At 31.4% G+C, this 20,879-nt stretch overlaps 2 protein-coding genes across 3 annotated transcripts in view; one reads left to right on the forward strand and one right to left on the reverse strand.

The window, feature by feature from the left end:
• LOC142318450 (uncharacterized) overlaps positions 1 to 7,283 on the forward strand; it is a 120,348-nt gene extending 113,065 nt beyond the window's left edge. For both annotated transcript variants that reach the window (XM_075355036.1, XM_075355035.1), the window contains 2 exons: positions 4,315 to 4,422; positions 7,088 to 7,283. In XM_075355036.1, the coding sequence (XP_075211151.1) occupies positions 4,315 to 4,401 (87 nt within the window). In that variant the 3' untranslated portion in view covers positions 4,402 to 4,422; positions 7,088 to 7,283. The remainder of the gene's footprint in view (positions 1 to 4,314; positions 4,423 to 7,087) is intronic.
• Positions 7,284 to 18,946: 11,663 nt separating this feature from the next.
• Cad89D (cadherin 89D) overlaps positions 18,947 to 20,879 on the reverse strand; it is a 188,970-nt gene continuing 187,037 nt past the window's right edge. The window contains exon 25 of the mRNA XM_075355037.1: positions 18,947 to 19,144. Coding sequence (XP_075211152.1) covers positions 18,967 to 19,144 — 178 coding nt within the window. The 3' untranslated portion in view covers positions 18,947 to 18,966. The remainder of the gene's footprint in view (positions 19,145 to 20,879) is intronic.

The raw sequence follows: 20,879 nt of genomic DNA on the forward strand, positions 1-20,879 counted from the left end.
CATTCAAGCTCTATTTAAGATATTTTTAGTTTAAAAATACACTAAATTAAATTTTTAATTTAATACACCTAAATTAAAATTCTTGTTTTTGCAATCTTTTTTTATTGAATTATTAATATTAATTACGTAATAATGAATTATAACTAATAATACATGAAAACGGTAATAATTTAAACATGCATAAATAAAAATACGATTTTTAATTTAATACACCTAAATTAAAATTCTTGTTTTTGCAATCTTTTTTTATTGAATTAATAATATTAATTACGTAATAATGAATAACTAATAATACATGAAAACGGTAATAATTTAAACTTCCATAAATAAAAATATCATTATTATTGTTGCCCTATTAGATGGGTGTAATTATTTACAGGTTCGATAACAATACAGGTTCAACCTTCTCCAACACAAGCTTTTATTTTCATTGTACACACTGTATATATACTTGTAATTTTTTTTAAAAGTGTAACGAATACTGAACAAAATGATCAATTTTTTTTTTCTAAAACCTAAATTTTTCTGGTTACAAGAAGGAACCGTATATATATGTTTTTTTCTGAGAGAAAAGAATTTCTATCAGTAAAAGTATAATTGCTACTTCTGGTTTTTTATTTCTCAACATTTTTACAAGGTTTTCAAAAATACAAAAATTTCAATTATAAAATTTTACATTATGCTAATGACATGAGAGATAATAATAATAATATATTATTACAGTCAGATATTTAGTTATGAAAAATAAAGATCTGTAAATTATAAGCAGTTTTACAACTAATGGTACACAAAAAGCAAGAAGGAAAAAACAATGCCACAAGGTTGTAATGGAGCAAATAGAAACAAAGTGTTAAAGCAGATATAAAGAATTAGCCCATCAGGCTAGTTTAGTGGTTAACTTGTCATCGCAGAACAGCTGATTAACAAAGTTGAGAGTTCTAAGGTTCAAATCCTAGTAAAGGCAAAATTATACAAAATTACTTTTGTATAAATTTGATTACTATTTCATGGATACTGGTGTTCTGTGGTGGTTGAGTTTAGTGGTTAACTTGTCATCGCAGAACAGCTGATTAACAAAGTTGAGAGTTCTAAGGTTCAAATCCTAGTAAAGGCAAAATTATACAAAATTACTTTTGTATAAATTTGATTACTATTTCATGGATACTGGTGTTCTGTGGTGGTTGGGTTTCAATTAACTACACATTTCAGGAATGGTTGACCTGAGACTGTACAAGACTACACTTCATTTACATTCATACATAACATCCTCATTCATCCTCCAAAGTAATACGTTCTGGTGGTTCCGGAGGCTAAATGGAAAAAAAAAAGAGAGAGAGTGAGTGAGTGAGAGAAAGTGAGAGAGAGAGAGAGAGAGAGATGTATGGAATCCATCACTGGAAATGAGAAAAAAATAAAAAAGTATGTTTCAAATTAAAAATAAATTATTTATTTAGTGGAATGACGTTTTCAATTTTTTTTTTTGTTTATGATGTAGTTATAGCCAAACATTTTCTGATTTTTATGAAATCTTGCAGTACAGATCTTCACAAGAACCATGAGGCAAAATGATGTACGTGTAATATTTTTCATAAAAGTGCAGTGGGAGGAAAGTTCCTATTACTAACCAACCAACAACTGACCTCACCCAATTTTTAAGCTTGTCTCAATGGCTATACATTATGCTTCATTCTTTACATTTTTCCTCTTTTTCAAGTCTAAAATTTGCCTTTGAGGTAGTTCTACTACTGTACAGTACTGCATCTTTGTCTTATCTATTAAATTTACTTCATTTAACAAAAGATTACGTTAGTTATGTTGATTTAAAAAAAAACTCTTAGCTATAACATTTTCCCCCATATTTTAATAAAAAATCAAAAAGTACAATGAAAAGAATAAAAAATTTAAAAAATGAACATATAGTGGAAAGTAACTCCTCAACCGTTATCAGTCGTTGATGTCTGGTATTCTTAGAATAGTGGTTATGATATTTCTGATACTTACTATTTTTGGTACTGGGTAGACCTTCTGAACCTTTCTCAATCAATTGTGATTGACAAAGCTGTTTAACTATTTCTATTATTTTGAAAACTGGATTATTATTATTATTATTATAGCTATTTATAGATTTGATTAACAATTTAAAAATAGTATATACAGTTAGATTTTTTATCTATTCACAATGTAATGATTATGATTTTAGTGACCCATTTTATAGATTACGAGGGTTATCTGAAAAGTTTTTAGCCTAACAAAAAAAGACAAATTTTTTCTTTCAAATATAATTTTATTTTTCAACAAAGTCTCCTTTCAAGCTGATACACTTTTTTCAGCAATGCTTTAACCTCTTTAACCCTTCCAAATAGTACCTGGCATCTTTCTCCGCAAAATAGGTGTTTACGTATGTGATAACCTTCTCATTCGAAAATCTCTTTCCTCCAAGCAAAACTTTAAGATTAGGAAACAAAAAAAAGTTACTTGGGGCCAGATTTTGTGAATATGGTGAGTGGTCAACCAATTTAAAGAGCAGATTGTGAATTTCAGCCATGGCAACCATCGAAATGTGAGCAGGTGCATTGTCCTGATGGAAAAACACTCTCTTCTTCTTCTTCAAATGTGGTTGTTTTTTTGCAAATTCTGCCTCCAGCTTGTCCAAGTAATGATGCGTAATACTTTCTCATTATTGATTTACCTTTTTGAAGAAAATCAATTAACAAAATTCCGTTACAATCCCAAAAAAAACAGTTGCCATCTCCTTCCTAGCCGATGGACCGTTTTCACCTTTTTTGGAGCAGGTTCACCCTTTGCAGAATACTGTTTTGCCTGTTGTTACATCTCAGGAATGTAGTGGTGGATCCATGTTCCATCTACAGTAATGAATGACGCAAAAAATCAGACTCGTTTTGCTTAAACTGCTCCAGCAGGGCCTTGGAAATGTTCATTCGAATGCATTTTTGGTCCAAAGTGAGCAAACGCGGCACCAACATGCAGATAGCTTACATCCAATTCTTCAGTTAATATATGACAAAAACATTCTTTTGACATAGCCTCCACTATCTCTCTAACCTTAATTCATCATTTGTCCAGTACCATTTGGTGAACCTTTTCAATGACATCTGTAGTGGTTGCAGTTTTTGGCCGTCCTGAATGCTCATCATCAACCAAGCTAGTATGACCATGTTTAAATTCAGCTGCCCATCTTTTCACGGTAACAAATGATGGGACAGAGTCCCTGTAAACAGCGTCCAACTCAGTTTTAATTTGTGTAGCCATATTGGCTTTCTAATGCAGATATTTAATCACGGCATGATATTTTATTTTTTCCATTTTCACAAAAACACTCACAATAACTTACTTAAATGATTATCAAACAGCAACTGAGCATCCAAAATGGCTGAAATTTTAGTGAGTACCTTTCAACACATGCTCGAATACATTTCCTAACTTTTGTTGATGAGTGCTGCCATCTTCATGTTGAGGCTCAAATCTTTTCAGACAACCCTTGTATCTTTCTTTATGTTGGGATAAATCTAGATAAATATCATTAAAATGTACCTTTTGTGTGAAAAATAGAGCAATAACAATAAAAAAATTTTAAATCCTGAAAATTTGTAATTTATTTACCACCTAGTTAACTTTCCTCCACAAGCATTCAAATACAAATGTGTAGCATTAATTTTGCTTTACAGTAGTACAATATTTATGGAATTCATATTAAATAGAGTAAGCACAATTTTAAATGATCATACAATGTCATTTTTATGTACAACATCTTGTGTGAATCTACATTTACATACAAATTACCACGTGATATTAGTATCTGTGAAAATACGACTTTTTTTCTAAAAAGCTAAGAATGCTTTTAACTGAAACATTTTTTACTTAATGAAAAACTTCTCACTCCCCCATCAAGGTATTTAGGTAGTTGTAGGTTTAGGTTTAATCTCTAATAGTATATTTAATGCAGATTAGGATAAAAATTAATTAATTATTTTCTCAGAATGGTATTTGTATTCTGAATAGTTCAAAGTGATAAATTGTTATGCTTAAATTAAACTGCATCAAGGTTATTCAGATAATATAGAACATTGATTAGGAATGGTGCTAATCACTAATTACTTAGATGAGTTAAATATAAAGCACTACTTTCAACTTTTTGGAGTTTTTTTGTTGTTAACATTTCATGGAAATGAAAAATTTTGTAAAACTTATATTCCCATTTAAAAGAATTGAATGTAGCTTTTCTGTTCTGTGGAATAAACCAGTCAATCATATTGTGAATAAGTTTGCATTTATCTTTTATATCTATTTTTTCAGAGCAGAGATGACTCAATAAATCCGCAATTTTTTAATAACCAATTCTGGGATTATAATGTTCCTGTGTATCGACGAATGGTCCTTTGAGAAGATTGAATGATGACAAAGGTAAATTGTTAAATATAAATGTACTTTATTATTTTTTTTATTTATTCTTACTATTTATTACTATTTTAATTGTTGCAATAATTTTTCTTATGATAGAATCTCCACATTACCTGTACAAATCAGAAATGAAAACTCAAGAGCTCTTTCAAAAGAACCTTTATCCTTTTAAAATAGAATATTCAGAGATTATTTATTAACTACAGCAGATAAAGAAAGAAAGTAAACCATAAAAATATTTGAGAAGAAATTTTACAAAAAAAAAAATTGTACAAAAAAAGAATGTTGAATTACAAGACATCTTGTTAACATTTACAAGGTTAACAAGTTACGGAAATTAAAAACTAGGCTTTTAATTTTAAAGAAAAAATTTTTTGTAATTTTTAAAAGTAAAAAATAATATATGACACTACACTACTACAGTACACTGTTTGAATTTGTAGTTCTTTAAAATTTTCTCAAGCTTGTAAAAAATAAATTTAATAATGTTTTCATTATAACATACATAATTTTAAATATTTAAATCTGAAGACTGATTCTTTTTGAATTGATCAGTAAGAATTTACATATTTATTCATTAGAATTATCCTGATTTGATGCTGACTTAGAAGAAGGATGCACTTGGTAAAACTTGTCGAGATTTGATTGCAACTTGAAACAACGATTGAAAAATAAAAATAATATCATTAATTCTCTTGGAATATATAGGACATTTTTTTTAACCAGCCTTTTGAACTCATATGTTCTCATATGTATGGAGTTTTTGTTTTATATACAGGGCCAACTGTTAATTAAAAATATTTTTATTTATTTTTTTGTAAAACCTTCACTTCTTCATGAAATAAATATTTAATTATTAAAATATTTTCATTTAAAAATCTACATTTTTGAATAAATTCAGTTTGGTCTGTTAATGTATTTTCATACATTTTCAGAAACGCCAGTAACGATAACTATTTCTACATAGACAAATGTTATTTTCTATAAAAGAATAATCTTCAATAACACTTAAGTTTTAAATTTTGACTAATGATTTAATTGCAAACTGTTAAAAACCATGTAATTTCATTTACCTCTCATGATACTATTATTAAAATGTATCAACTGCCACTTAATTTCATTCCAATTCTGAATATCTTCAATATATTTTTTTAACAGAAAATATTTCTTTAAATGTTTCTGAGTAATGAATTTAAAATAAAATATTGTACAGTAAATATCGTAAAAAAATTACAAATTATTCAGCTATAGAGAAAATTATTTTACTACATAATATATGAAAATCAAATAGACAGTGGTATTTAAACATTTGTTTCAGTCATAAATATTACCAGCTAAATGAATATGTATTTTGGACTACACTATTTTCTGTGGGGAGAGAAAAAGAATTTGTTATTTTTTTAAAGTGATTATGCACTTTCTGTGTGTGTGCGCGCGCTTTTTACTGTTGGAAAGTATACTAAATTCATATTTCTAGGTTCTATAGGTTTTGAGCTATAAAGCATAGAAAATGTTTTACATTTTCTAGTGTGTTAAGATTCACTGTGCTTGCATTAATAAAGTGAAAATAAATTGGGAGGTCGAAGCCAGATTATCATAAAAAATGCTTCTTTTTATGAATATATCTATCCATCTACTTTGTCCACAGAATATAGAACATTTCATAGATTTTCTCACTGTTTTTATTGTATTGCAACACATATAAAAATACCATGAGAAAACATCCTACTCTAGATTGTAGAAATTGGATGTAGATTGTAGATTACATATTTGAGAAAAAAATAATTTGTACAGAATAAATGGATTTTCTTTTATGAGCCATGAATCCCAATTTCTAAATCACTAAAAGTAAAAACTTTAAAGTGTTTAATATTTCTACTTGTAAAGTACATGTAGAATAAAATAAAATGTTTAAAATTAAAAAAAAAACAATTACATTTAAATATATAGAGAGAAAGGTTGTTTATAAAAAAAATCAGGTAACAGTTAGAATTTTAAATATTAATATAATACAGTATACCAGAAGTGGAAGAATTTTGTTATTGAGATAATAGAATTGTAAAGGATTGATAAAGTAATGTTTACATAAAAAGCAGGCTATCACAAGCAAAAAGAGCTTTCATGCAGGAAAGAAAGCTGCTAGAATCAAATACAGATCTAAGAATTAGAGAGAAATTCTTGAAAATACTTTTCTGGAATGCAGAGCATTCACATGCACAATAGGAAAAACAGAAAGTAAGGTAATTTAGAGACAAACTAGGTTGATGGTGAATATTTTATGAAGACATCCAGGTATACCTAAACTTAATGATAGAGAGATATGTAGAAGGTAAAAACTGTAAAGAAGGCACAGATTAGAATCTATAAAACAAACAATGATGTATATATAGTAAACATACTGAAGTAAAAATATTAGCATACGACAAAAAGGGATTGGAGAATGAATAACTTGACTAAAAACTCAAAAAAAAAAAAAAAAAATGCCTAGTTAAAAGTAATCTTTTGTTTACAGAATGGGTACTGAGAACTTTTGAATTTAAAAGATGATTACTCATTTTAATCCTGCTCTAGTGATTTTGTAAAGGAAAAAATATTCTTACATATTTGTAGTATTTTTATACTGAACAAAAACCTATTAAAAATAACATGGTGTGTTTTTCTGTTGCAGAAGTTATTTTTTTACTTGCAGTAGAGTGCATTTTAAAATATATTTATATAAAGTTCAAGTATTAAATGTGGGGCTAGATAACAATTATAATATATATTAATAATGAACGACATACAATTTTTAGTAGTTAATCTTTATTGTGGTTTATGTATATCATTGTAAAAATAAAATTTACTTATGTAAATAATTTTTCTCATCAGTATTGTTTAAATTTTAATACAACCTTACCTGTTAATCCTGTTATAATCAATAACTGATTTTAGGTTAGGAAGAATGTCACTTTACAGACTTAAATTGTAAGAAACAATATACTGCAGCAGTTCTAACAGCATTAGAAGTAAGGAAAGATGAATTCTGAAAATGTGAGGTAAAAGGAGCTGTTAAAGCTCTCATGAAACTTACAGAAGAAAAGTAGCAATAAAAGAGTTGAATGAAAATTTTAGCAATTGTAAATCATTCATGAAAGCATTTTTAAAATGTTTGTTTGATATTTTAAATGTCGATTTTTACAATTTTTCCCCTCTACAGTCAGTCTATTTCATGGATACCAAATTTATTATTTATAGCATTTTATTATAACTGGAAATAGCTATAATGTAAAGGAATAAATTTATAAATGCTAACTTAAACATAAAAATAAATGAATAAATTCACAATATTAAAATAAACAAAATATAATTTCTATATTCCTTTAACTTATAATTTAAATATATTATTATTTACAACACAAGTAAGTATTTTAAAACATACCAATTTTTTTTCAACAAAAAAAAATTAAATAAATCAACTTCCTTCTTCCCCAATTTGCAAATTTAACAAATATTCCACTATTCTAAAATTTTACAAATTGCCTTTTTCTTAAAATTAAAATCATTTATAATTACCTTCACAATCACAGAATGATAGTGTCTTTGGATCCACTCTCTTAGTTTGATAATGGGTTCCTTATTATTATGAATAGAAATGGATGTTTACTTCTGTCATTATTTCAAGTATTTACTTTTTTTTTGGACTGAGAACTACTTCAGTTTCCATGTATAAGATAAAAATTTAATACATTTTTCTCATAAATTGCACAGTCTAAAATACTGAGATCAAATGACATAAAATCCTTTTAACTTTTCCTATGTTCAAAGCAGAATTTAAAATTACTTTTTATTCCCTAGCACCAATGTAAAAAATTAGTAAATGTAAAACAGAGATGAATTAGTAAAGATTTTTAATCCATGTATGTTCTCCGCAACATTTTTGTCACTGATAATATTTTTATAAAATGATTTGGCTCATTAGGAATTAAAACATTAAGAATTTTACGTCTTAATTTTGGTTTAGAAATTAGTTTCCCATTTGACCAAAGTGGTTTCAATATTTATACTATAAACTGTATGAAAAACTTAATGTTATTTTTTCTCTTCTGGAGTTCATTTAAAAACAGTTTTTAACAAGAATGTATCTTTAATATTAGAAATTATAAAAAATTGTAACTTAATCATTTTAAAGTTATATAAAAATTTGTTTTTCCAAAGGACTTTTTCAGATTTTTACAGCATTCCTTTTATGGTGGTAATATTATTGTCTGTCTTTAAAAAAGAAAAAGGGGTAACTTTTTATTACTACACAGAAATAAAGAGGTTACTATCAAGATAGGTAATCTCAAGATATTATTTTTGCATTGCTATGATGCTTATGATCATCATATTCATGTACAAAGGAAACAAAAGTATAACATAAATTTCTTACATTCATAAACAGATTACAGCTTAGTTTTCATAAACCATGAGAAAATGAGCTTGAAGTTAATTTCTTGTTCTCATAATATCCAGAAATAGAAATAGATAATAAACAGTTCTGAAATATATAAAAATATATAGCTAATACATGTACAGACAATACACTGAAATGCTTATAGAGCACAGCATAAATCCTTAATGGCTAATCCACTTACTGTATGTATGTTTTTTATAGGCTACATACAATTTAGACAATTATTGTATGTTGTTTAGAGACTACATAAAGTGCAAAACAAAATAAAAAGTCCACCTACCAAAAGAAAATACTCAATGCTTATAGACCTGAATTAACAAATTGACAACTTTCTTAGGAAAAAAAGGTTACTGTCAATTTAAGGTCTAAAAATTTCACAAAATAACAAAAAAATATTGCTGACCAACACAGAAACCTAGGAGTAAACAAATAAACTGCTCTAAATACTACATCAGTCAAACTGGATGCATATTAACCCACAAATTCAAAGAATTCATACAGGCATTTCATAAAACAGAACCAAATTTCACAAATCATTTTGTAGAAAAAAAGAAAACAAATACATTAACCTCAAAATGCAACTGTTGTTCCTAATACTTAAAAACCAAGCTCTCAACAGCTTTAGTACATAACATTTACAAAAGTACTAAATTTGCCAAATGCACTACAAAATTTAAATAAACACAACATATAATAAATATATTATTTAAATGCATATATAGACATTTCCTAACCCTTTTAAGATTTTTTTTTTCTCTTTCTTCCCTTCCCCTACTCTCCCCGACCGGATATCCATTTAAGTATACTCAGTCGGGGAGAGTGTCCTTTTACTCTAAGAGAGTGTCCCCCGCCCACCGGTTGTACACCCGGCCCGGCAGGTTAGCTCCCCCGGTCTCGGATCTTTAATTTTATTTTATTCGCCTGCCTCTAATCCCCCGCCTCGGAGACGGGGTATGGCTACGCCACCTCCCATCCCCTCAGCAGGGAACCGGGTCTCGGTCATTATGTCTTTGCCTCTAATCAGCGGTACCGCCCCCACTAAGCACCGAGGCACCCGTGGGAGCGGCACCGCCAACCGGGACTCGATCTTTTATTTGTCCCACACTCCCCAGGAGTTCCCCCTCTTCTCAGGAACCCGCACACCACGGCGTACGGGCCCTCCACGGAGGGACTGTCCTCCCTACCCTAATTTCACAAACCCCTTCTTCTGTCCTCTTCTTCCTTGGTGCGTAAGATTTCCCCGGCAAACCTACGGAACCAATCCCAGTTATCGTCACTATAGACCATCCAATTTAAGAGGGTTTCAGGTGTAAGTCCGTTGTCCGAAATTTCTCTTCTATTTGGAGCCCATCTTGGGCATACAAACACAATGTGTTCCGCATCATCAGTCTCTGGGCAGTACACACATTGTGGGGTAGGTCTTTTTCCAATTCTAAACAGATAATGGCCGAACGAGCCATGCCCCGTCAACAGTTGTGTCGTATAAAAATCTACATTACCTATTCTATTACTAGTCCATATATTTATGTTGGGGATTAGTCGCCTGGTCCAATCCCCAACTCTAGAGTGTGTCCATGTATCCTGCCACTCTTGATCAATTAGCCATTCAATCTCATCTTTGGTCATACCCCTATATCTAAATGTTCTTTGTTTAATTTGTAAATCAATAGGTAGAACCTTCGTTAGTATACACAACGCGTCGTATGACACTGTTCTGTATCCCACGGCTACACGCAGTAAAGCAAGCCTGTGTACTCTTTTTAATTTTGTTTTGTTTCTCTGAATATTCATTGTATCTCCCCATATCGGGGCCGCATATAAAATTGCTGACGTGGTAGCCGCAGTTATCAGTCTCCTTATTACCATTTTCGGTGTACCATGATTCTGGAAAAGAGTCCTCAATGCCTTAATCAAAGGGGTGACCTTGTTACAAATCATCTCTACGTGTTTGCTAAATCTTAGGCTTTTATCCAAAAGAACCCCTAAATACTTTGCTTCTTTGACCTCCTTAATTCTCTCTCCTCTAATGTTTATATTGAGGTTTCTAATAGGTCTTCTACCTGAAAACACCAAACAACAGGATTTGTTAGGGGATATCTGTAGCATGCTTTCTGCCAGCCATTCATCAATTATTCGTAACGCCTGATTTGCTTTATCCTCTAGGTTATTAACTTCTCTGTCTTCTACTAGGATAGCAATGTCATCAGCATATCCAACAACAACAACCCCCTCGGGATAATCTAATCTAAAAATTTTGTCATAAAAAATATTCCACAGTATAGGCCCAAGGACTGATCCTTGTGGAACTCCTCCAAATATCTCAAATGTGGATTTTCTTCTAACGTTTTAACCTCAATGAATCTATGGTAAAGGTATTGATTAATCTGGTTGACTAGATAATCACTTATTTTCATGGCTTGTAATGCTGCGATAATGGCTCTCCAAGGAACAGATCCGAAAGCATTTTTTATATCCAACATTATAATAAGTGGGATTTTCCTAGTTCTCCACGTGCCGTTTCTACTATTTAATGCCCAGGTCTTAACTTTATCGATCGCGTTTATCGTAGACCGGCCTTTTCTAAAACCATATTGCTCCGCATGTAAACAACCTTTTTCCTCGATTTCTTCTCTGAGTCAGGTTTCTAGTAATCTTTCGACTACCTTACCCATGCTATTTATTAGTGTGATTGGTCTGTATCCTACTTGTTCTTGATTTGGTCCTATTTTAGGAATGAAAACAGTTCTGGCTTCTTTCCAACTATTGGGGAAGTTACAGTTTTGTAAGCCATAACTTGCAACATCCACTAATTCCCAGGGTATGATCCTGGCAAGGTCTTTAACGATGGCGGCAGGTATGCCATCCGGTCCTGGACTTTTTTTATTTTTTAATTTCATGATGGCACTCAATTACCTCTCTATTGAGATCTTCTATTCTGGGAAATAGCAATTTAACCTGTCGTGCCGACATTTCAGCACTCAATGTCGGCACGTATCTTCCCAGGCGTTTGGTCACTATCCTAAATGCCTTTCCCCAGGGATCTTCGTTAAGCTCTTCACACAACTCCAGCCATTTCTTTTTTTTAGCTTGTTTGATAAGGAAGTTAAGTATTTTCCTAGCTTGTCTGTATTGCTCTATCGCAAGACGCCCTTCTTCTTCCATTCTATTTCTAGCGCGTAATCTCTGAGCTGCTCTTTTGTATCGTTGCATGATTCTTCTCTGCTCTTCTATCTCTGCAGACCACCAATAAACCGGGTGATATTTATTGTTACTCGGCGGTATTTTAGCTATCTTCTCTTTAATTATATCCTGGAACGCCTCAGGAGTTATTTGTGGACAATTTTTGATTCTGTTTGCTGCGTTGTTGGTAACGCGGTGAATCTGTTGTTCTGTCATTCTACTGAAGATGTTTAACTGTCTTCTTCCTGGTGGGTACTCTCTAAGGGTGACTAAAATGGCCCTATGGTCACTAGCAGTTTCTTCGTTAAGGACCTCGAAGTCAATTGAGTCAGTACGGATACTACTGTCGATTATAACCAAATCAATTATCGAATTATGTCCTCTTGCGCTATAAGTGGCGGTCCCGTCGTTAACAAAATTCGCGCCATTAGTCTGAAGCAGTTCCTCTAGTATTCTTCCTCTAATATTCGTGTAGGCCGCACCAGCTAGCGCTGTCTTACAATTGAAATCGCCTAGGACAAGCGTTCTCTTACAGGAGCGCGTCATGACTTGCTGTAAGTCAAAAAGTCTATTTTTAAAGGCTTCCGTAGTACAATTAGGACTAATGTAAATTCCTATTATTATTATATTGCTTAACTCTACGGCTACCATACCATCACCCCTATGATACAGGTTGTAGTCCACATTGCCAGCAATCCTTCTGATGGCCACATCCCCATTCCTGTCAGTCACCCAATGTCCCCTGGCTGCCAAGTACACATTTGGTTCCGTGGCCACCAAGAAGTCGGCATCGTACCTTGTTGCAATCTCCTCAGACAGATCACAAGACAAGCGACTTCTATTATTATTAATTAGTATTACTTTAGTCATGACCTTTGTTACAGCACGGGTTCCCGGTCCTATGTGAAGTGGCTCCACAGTCCAGGCATATGGTCGCCTCCTTGCAATCTTTAATTACATGGCCGGGTTTACCACAGTTGAAGCAGAGGTTTGAACGGTCCTGGCCTCTGCACTCTCTTCTGCTGTGACCGACATCCCAACATCGATGACATTTCTCTATATCCGTCCGGATGTAGGCCCTGCAACTCACCCACCCTACTCTCAGCCTTGCTGCAATTAATTTCGTTGCATTCCTTTGACTTGTGACCACCGTGGCATTTTTTGTGTTTCCAAATGCCTCCCTTAGTGATGTGACCTGAAAGTTTTCTCCTTGTCCTAGTACCTTCTCTACCGCTTCCCTGATCTCTCGCTCAGTAGTGTCGCCTAGCATGTCTTTTACATGAACAAGTGTTCTACGGTCTCCTCTTGTTCTTATATCCACCTGGAGATCCTCTGCTCTGTTCTTCAGCAGGGAGGAAAACTCCCCCGCCTTCTGCGCCCCACTAATTCGGACCTCTAGCTGTTGATCCCTTCCCTGTTTAATTGACAGTATTTCGCCGGCCTCCTCAACCTTAACCTTTTCTTTCATGGTTTTCAACAGATCGGCATAAGATTTACCGGGGGCCCTTACTATGACCGTTTTACTTTCAACGACCGGGGGGGGTTCCCCTTCTTGTTGATACCGACCTCGACCTTGCCCTCCCTTGTTCGCTCAGGCTGGGGAGTAACATCCTCGGCAAGGTCTTACCCTTCCTCATCATGTATATTACTATTTTCCTCACTATGATGCCCGCTGGACCACTGGGAACCACAAAGACAACTGACTCCAGCTTACCTACAGCTCTTCGTAAGGCCTTTATAATATGAGAGGCCATTATCTTATCTCCTTCTCTAGAATCATAGATTACCGTGTACCTAGTTCCGGTATTTGTGATCTTTCCATCTTCGAGGATGGTGGAGTCTTGTAAGATCATTGCCCCAGGTGCCGTCCCAGCATACCGGCTGGATGGCTTTAATCCATTTAAATCGATGAAAAAACAGCTGTCATCTCCTGGTCTTAGATCTTTCTCCTGGGTCAGCCTGTTCATTACCCAGGTTGACCATCGTGTGGGTAATCTGTCTATCAGTTGTTCATCTGTCAGCTCTACATCTAGAATATCTGACATCTCGTTCCTGCCATGACTTTCGGTTTGCGTACTTTGGTCAACTGTGTCTGGAGTCTCATCATTTATTCGTTGTAAATCTTTATAAATTTCTGTCAGCTCCCTCTCATGAGCCTTGATTGCCGTTACACTGGCCTTGCCAGTTAGTTGCCTAAGCTGTAATAGTGCATTACCCAGCCTGTACGTAACCTCCTTCAAAATTAAGGGGGGCCTCCTCTTCTTCTGATGAGCCTGCTCTCGGCCGCTTGGCGCTTCTCCCCTCTACTGTCTTCCACTTTGCTTTTCCTTGATTTAATCCTGCAATGTCCATGTCTTCTGAGACTTCAGAAACACCATCCCTCTTTCTGGCAGTTCCCCTCGAGGGCCCAGCCTCTGGAGAGGCCTTATCTTCTATTGGAAGCGAGCTTCGTCTTCTCATGACTCGGATTCGAAATCAGGGGTTGATTCCGAGTCCTATGATACCCCACACGGGCGGTTACCCCCCAAAAAATTTGGGGGGGAAGTAAAATGTGTGTGTCCAAATCCGGGGTCAAAAATTTGGGGGGGGGTCAAAATATGAGGGGGGGTCAGAAGGTCAGAAATCTTTGGTTTCGGATAGATATTTGGGAATTTTGGTTCTATGGTAAAAACTATAGGAGATATGGAGGATAGGAGTTTGCCCGTGTAAAGTATCGCAAACATTTAGAAAAATTTCTACTAGTACACCGTAAAACTTCTGAAAATTTTACAAGTCCTTGTTTACTTGTATTTCAATGACGTCACGAACAAGCCAGAGCTTGTCGCTTGACTTGCAAAATTTGTCTCTGAGCAACCGAAATTAATTAAATTAATTCCAATATCAAAAGCTTATCACTAGAATAATAATAAACAATATTATCAGTCGATGCCAGTTACAATTGTCTATGCCATCCACTACAGATAAGCTACACCCGAATTGAAAACAACTCAAGGTACACCACTACTAACACACACTAACCACTGCGACCAGCAGTCAACTATGAACCTTATTGCCAATAGCTATAAGGCTACTCAGATAAAAAAATTCAATAAAAAGGTCAGTCCGCAACCAAAAATCACCAAATTATATTAAAACACTTCCGAAAATTTTCCACCGTCAATTCCCAATTCCAAAAATCAGATATAAAACCGTTGATCCGAAAAAACAAACAGTATAAGACAGAGCGCACAACAATACGTCCGACCGCAACACAAGCTTCCACTCGACTTAACCCTTTTAAGATGTCTACCATTAACAACACCATTGGTTCTCTACTAAAAAAGGAAGTGAGTAATTAGCAGAGAGTAATTTGGAAGAACAATTTTCTTACAATTAGTTAAACTGTTTAAAGTGTTACATTTAATCATGCTGTTAAATTATAAAATGAATTAAAAACATAATGTAAAAAAAAACAATACATTTTATAACTATACAAACATTTTTATTTATTTTATTATATGAAATAAAACAGGTTTACATAAATATACACATATTTTGATTATTTATCTCATGATTAATAGGTAAATTTACTCTACTGTGAGTAAAATATTGAATAAGTACACTGAATGTATTTACAAATAAGTCCCATTTATCTGAGTTATATTTGTCTGATTTTCTGTTTCATCAGTTTTTATAGATTATAAATAGATTTCAATAATCACATCTAAATCATGTCATAAATCTAATTATTTTAATAATAAACATTTTCAAGTCTGGTAAAAAAAAACATACTATTTTTATATTTTTTTATTATTATGCAATTTTTTCCATTTTTTCATAGGTTAGGCAAGTTGGATTTAGAAGGATACAATATACATTCTATATAAACAAAAAAAAAAAATAAAAAATAAAAAACACTTAAAACTGATAATGTAAACCACTTAGAAAAGTAGATGATCAAAAAGATAATGTAGATAAACTTACTATTGATTCTTTTGCATCTTTTACTTTCAACATTCCTTTACACATGATTTTTAAAAATCATTATTGTCTGCTACAATATATTTGACTGGCTTTAAGTGTCTCTAAAAATTTATTTTTTTTTATCTTTAATAATAGAATTTAGCTAATATGAAAATGACAGGAATATCTTATTCTTTAGGCAAGTCTTTTTAAAAAAAATATACAATACTGTTCAAAGAAACAAGAAATTCATGGCCAGGTTTTTTTATGCCTAACTTTTTGGAAATACAATACTATCTAAATTTTGAGACTTTTATGAGGCCTATTTATTTATTATGTATTTAGAATTTATAAACATTTTTTATAATCGCATATTGTAGAAATGTTCCAATATAGAATTTAAATCTATTAATGTTAATTATTTCTAATCCAATTCATTGTTACTAAATACACTAATTTTTTAAAAGAAATTTAATATTTTAATTACATAAAATAAAAAGAATAAATATAAATATTATAAAATAAATAATTAAATTTAAATTACTAAAAATAAATATATTTTAATTACTATAAAATTTTAAAACAACCAGTGAAACAAAATTTGAAAATCATTTTTAACAACTTATTTCTTAAAAGAGCATTATTAATTGCTCTTGTGATATCTTCAATGATTATAATAATATCTCAGTCACTTATGTTAGTATCAGGAGCAACTGAGAACATTGTAAAGTAAATTATAAAAAAAAACCATTGTTTATTAAATTTGGTCAGGTGAAAGACCAACTATTAAAAGTTATAAATAATTTTCATTGTCCATTGTCATAGACAAAAATATAGCAAATTTAATTACGTATGTTAGTTATAATTTATTAACTTTATAGACAATCTAAAAGGAATGAGGACTATCAGGGATTTAAAAAAGTTTTGTTAGAAGAGACATAACTGAATGATAAATATGTTTTCCATAAATGAAAGAATTAAAATTGATGAAACAGTTTCTCAGGTTACTGTCCATAACTAAAAAAAAAAAACATTCACTCTACTAGCTAGTAGAGTGAATGTTTTTTCTTCAGTATATATTATATCAAAGTTCATGGCAATTAAAAATAGAGAATATAAAATTATATCTTGTCAGTTTAACAGCCCTAAATTAATATTATCACTATCTCTTTTTGCTAACGTATGGTGACCAGAGGAAAATCTAATTCACAAACCCAGAAACTACTTAAGTAAAAGTAATTATTCAATTAAAAAAATGTTATTTTGTTGTTTATTTCAGCAAAAACTCTAAGTCTGCAATCTTTTTCATCATGAACAAGCCCACATTTTTTATGTTAGGTGATCATTAACCCACATATTTATTGTGCAATAAACTCTGCCTATAAAATAGGTACATACTGATTATCCATAATTTCTGTAGAAACAATACTGTATAAATGTTACATAAAAAAAACTACCTGATTTGTTTCCAAATATTCTTAAAATACCTTCATTATTTAAGCATAATTTTGATTTGTTGTGTATGTTTATTTTTTTTACTGGTAACATAAGTGTAGATTATATTATGTAATTTTTTTAAGTACAGAATTGCTTAAAATTTAAGCAGTTTGCTTTAATTGTATCATTATTATCATCTAAACAAGTTAATTAATCATTTTTATTTCTACAGTTGTTCAGTAAATATAAACAATACGAAAACAACTGAAGGTGCTATACAAAACTTTACTACAAACTATTACTAACTTTCTTTTTCAGTTTAGCCTCTGGAACCACCATAAGGTATTAATTCAGAGGATGAATGAGATTATATATGAATGTAAATAAAGTGTAGTCTTTACAGTCTCGGATCAACCATTCCTGAGAAGTGTAGTTAATTGAAATCCATCCACCAAAAAACACCGGTATCCATGATCTAGTATTCAAGTCTGTATAAAAGCAACTGCCTTTACTAGGATTTGAACCTTAGAAATCTCGACTTCGAAATCAGCTGATTTGCCAGGACGAGTTAACCACTAGGACAGTCTGGTGGGCTATAGGCCGACTAACTATAGGAGGGTATAGGCCATTAACTGTAGCCTAAGTGCAGCTTCTCTCTTTTTTAAAATATTATGTGTCCATTGAGAATTATATTTCACTTTTATATTTAAAATATTTATTTCAGTTGACTAAGATGTACATTTAATGAGTTTGAATATGTGTGTATGAGTTAGCAAGGATGTGCCCTGTGTATGTATGAGAAATTCTCAGTTTTATTTTGTAATCTGTTCATGCCATTCTTAAAATATTAACATAATTATTTTGAATTTCTTATGATGTTCATTAATATTAACAATAATATTCCTTTTATTAAATAAAACAGTAATATATAATGCAATTATAACATAATACTAATAATTAGTTGTATAATCATAACTAAAATAGTTATAATTATGGATAATGTAATTTTAATCTAATCATATCTAACCATAAGGGTGCTTCTGCATGTGGTAACCTTGTGCAAAGTATGAGTTTTTTACCTATACTTCGCTTGTTGGTGCAGTATGAGTGAAATTTGATATTTTGTCTGCACTCACTATTTGCTAGTTGCCAACTACAATACTGGTTTATCTCAAATTCTGTATTTATCTAAGACAAGACATATATCCCATAAACTCAGATAGTGGGACTTAGATATTTATTTTTAATGTATTTACATAATATATAAAAATAAAATATATTTTACCTAACTTCTATTTTACCAGCAATTAAACATATTACCAGTTTATCAGGTCCAGTGCGTATTTATAATGTAAGATAAAAAATACAAATATTACATTCATTAAAATACTTACAAAAGGAATGTATTAAAGCAACATACCATTCATTTTTTTCAATATATAATATAGCACATAACAGACTTAAAAAACTATAAAATTAATATAAGTTATTTGTAAAAATAATAAATTAATTAGTCCATTGTTAAATACTTTACAAATAAAGTATTTGTAAAACTATTATCGTGAAACTAATAAACGTTCACTCGGTCTACGAACTAAAATTGGTGTAAATGTTTGTGTATTGGTAGCTCTATTAGTCTCATGGCTACATCCTCCCCCTCCACCTCCGGCACTACCACCACTACTGTTGCTATGGTGACGATGTAATGATTTCAGTGAATCCTCATAACTTCCACTGTAACAAAATTAAATAAATAATTAATAAAATTAGATTTAAAAAAAAGAAGTTAAATTATAAAAATCAACGTTTTACTCAAAAACCAATTTACAAAAATCTTATTTAAAATCTAAAACTAATGGCTATTTTAACTGCTAATTAATCATAATCAGCAGATACTGAGGAAATAGTACGTAAGAGAATAAGTAAATAAATAAAACTTGAAGAAATAATGTTAAATATTTAGTGAAAAAAAAAACCAGTCTTTAAAATATAAAATAAATATTTATAATATTATTTTAGAATAAGAATTAAAATACAAACAATTGCAGTAATTTAGACAATCTGAATTGAAAGCATAACTGTAAGTTAAAAGCATCTATACTTAAATCTCCAATTCTGATTGCCCATTAAGATGCAGGGCCTCTTGCAAAGGTTGCAAAGAGAAACTTTATCTTGAAGAAAGATAATGGTAACACAAATCCTATACCAATCAAAGAGATACTCCCTCCTTCTAAACAAAATTTAAGGCATCAGTAAACTGCTTAATGATAACTGAAAACATTCAAAAAGAATTTTTAATAAATTTAAAATTCAAAGAGGCGTTATTGTTAAAATAATTGTGCCTAAATGCACCTTCCAGTATTCAGAACTTATGACGCTGGTCATTGATGTCTTTCAATAAATACCTTGTTAGTGAGTGTGATCAATTATATTTTTATTATATGTAATATATAATAGATTTAGATACATCATTTCATTTATTTTAGTTTTGTATTATTAATAATTTATTTCACATTGTTGAGGTTAATTATGATGTAAATGTACATTATTTATATTTTAAGAAGTATTATATTAAAGTACTTTATTTAGATTCATATTTAAGTTAAATCTTTAACTGAATTAACTTTAACACATATTTTATTGAACCGAATTAATATACAATAATATTACAAACACAAAATATATATTATAAAACAGCTGTTGAACTAAACTATATTAATATATTTATATGCCTTACATAAGTAAGAAGAAAAGTAGTTTGTTTATCATTAATAAGGAGGACATGAAACTGAACAATTATATTGATATTATGAACGTGTTCTTCAGAAGTTAGTTAAAACATTTTGTGAAACAGGTTCAGTGTTAGACCAGAAACTTGCCTGACACAGGTCAATTTTAACGATGCAGATTGTACAGGACAATAAAGTGGCAGTTACAAGATCTCTTCATAAATCATTGTAGAGACTAAGCCAGCATAAAAACATTTCATTAGGTTCAGCCCACAATGCAGAGAGGAGAAAACTTAAATGTTATCCATATCGAATGCTGGTTTTCCATGAGCTAACTAATGCTGATTAAGCTTAAAGGATTTACTACTGTCAACAGTTCGAGAATTTCATTAGAGCAACATTGGCATTTTAGATCAAGTGTTTTTCATACATGAAGTTTATGTTAATAGTCAGTCAGTACTATCAAACCATCTTTCTTTTCCTGTTTAGCCTCCAGTAAGTTTAGATAATACGTCAGAAGATGAATGAGGATGATATGTATGAGTGTAAATGAAGTGTAGTCTTGTACATTCTCAGTTCGACCATTCCTGAGATGTGTGGTTAATTGAAACCCAACCACTAAAGAACACCGGTATCCACGATCTAGTATTCAAATCCGTGTAAAAATAACTGGCTTTACTAGGACTTGAATGCTGGAACTCTCGCCTTCCAAATCAGCTGATTTGGGAAGACGCGTTCAC

Source organism: Lycorma delicatula, chromosome 1 (assembly GCF_047948215.1).
Source record: "Lycorma delicatula isolate Av1 chromosome 1, ASM4794821v1, whole genome shotgun sequence".
NCBI classification, from domain to species: Eukaryota; Metazoa; Arthropoda; class Insecta; order Hemiptera; family Fulgoridae; genus Lycorma; species Lycorma delicatula.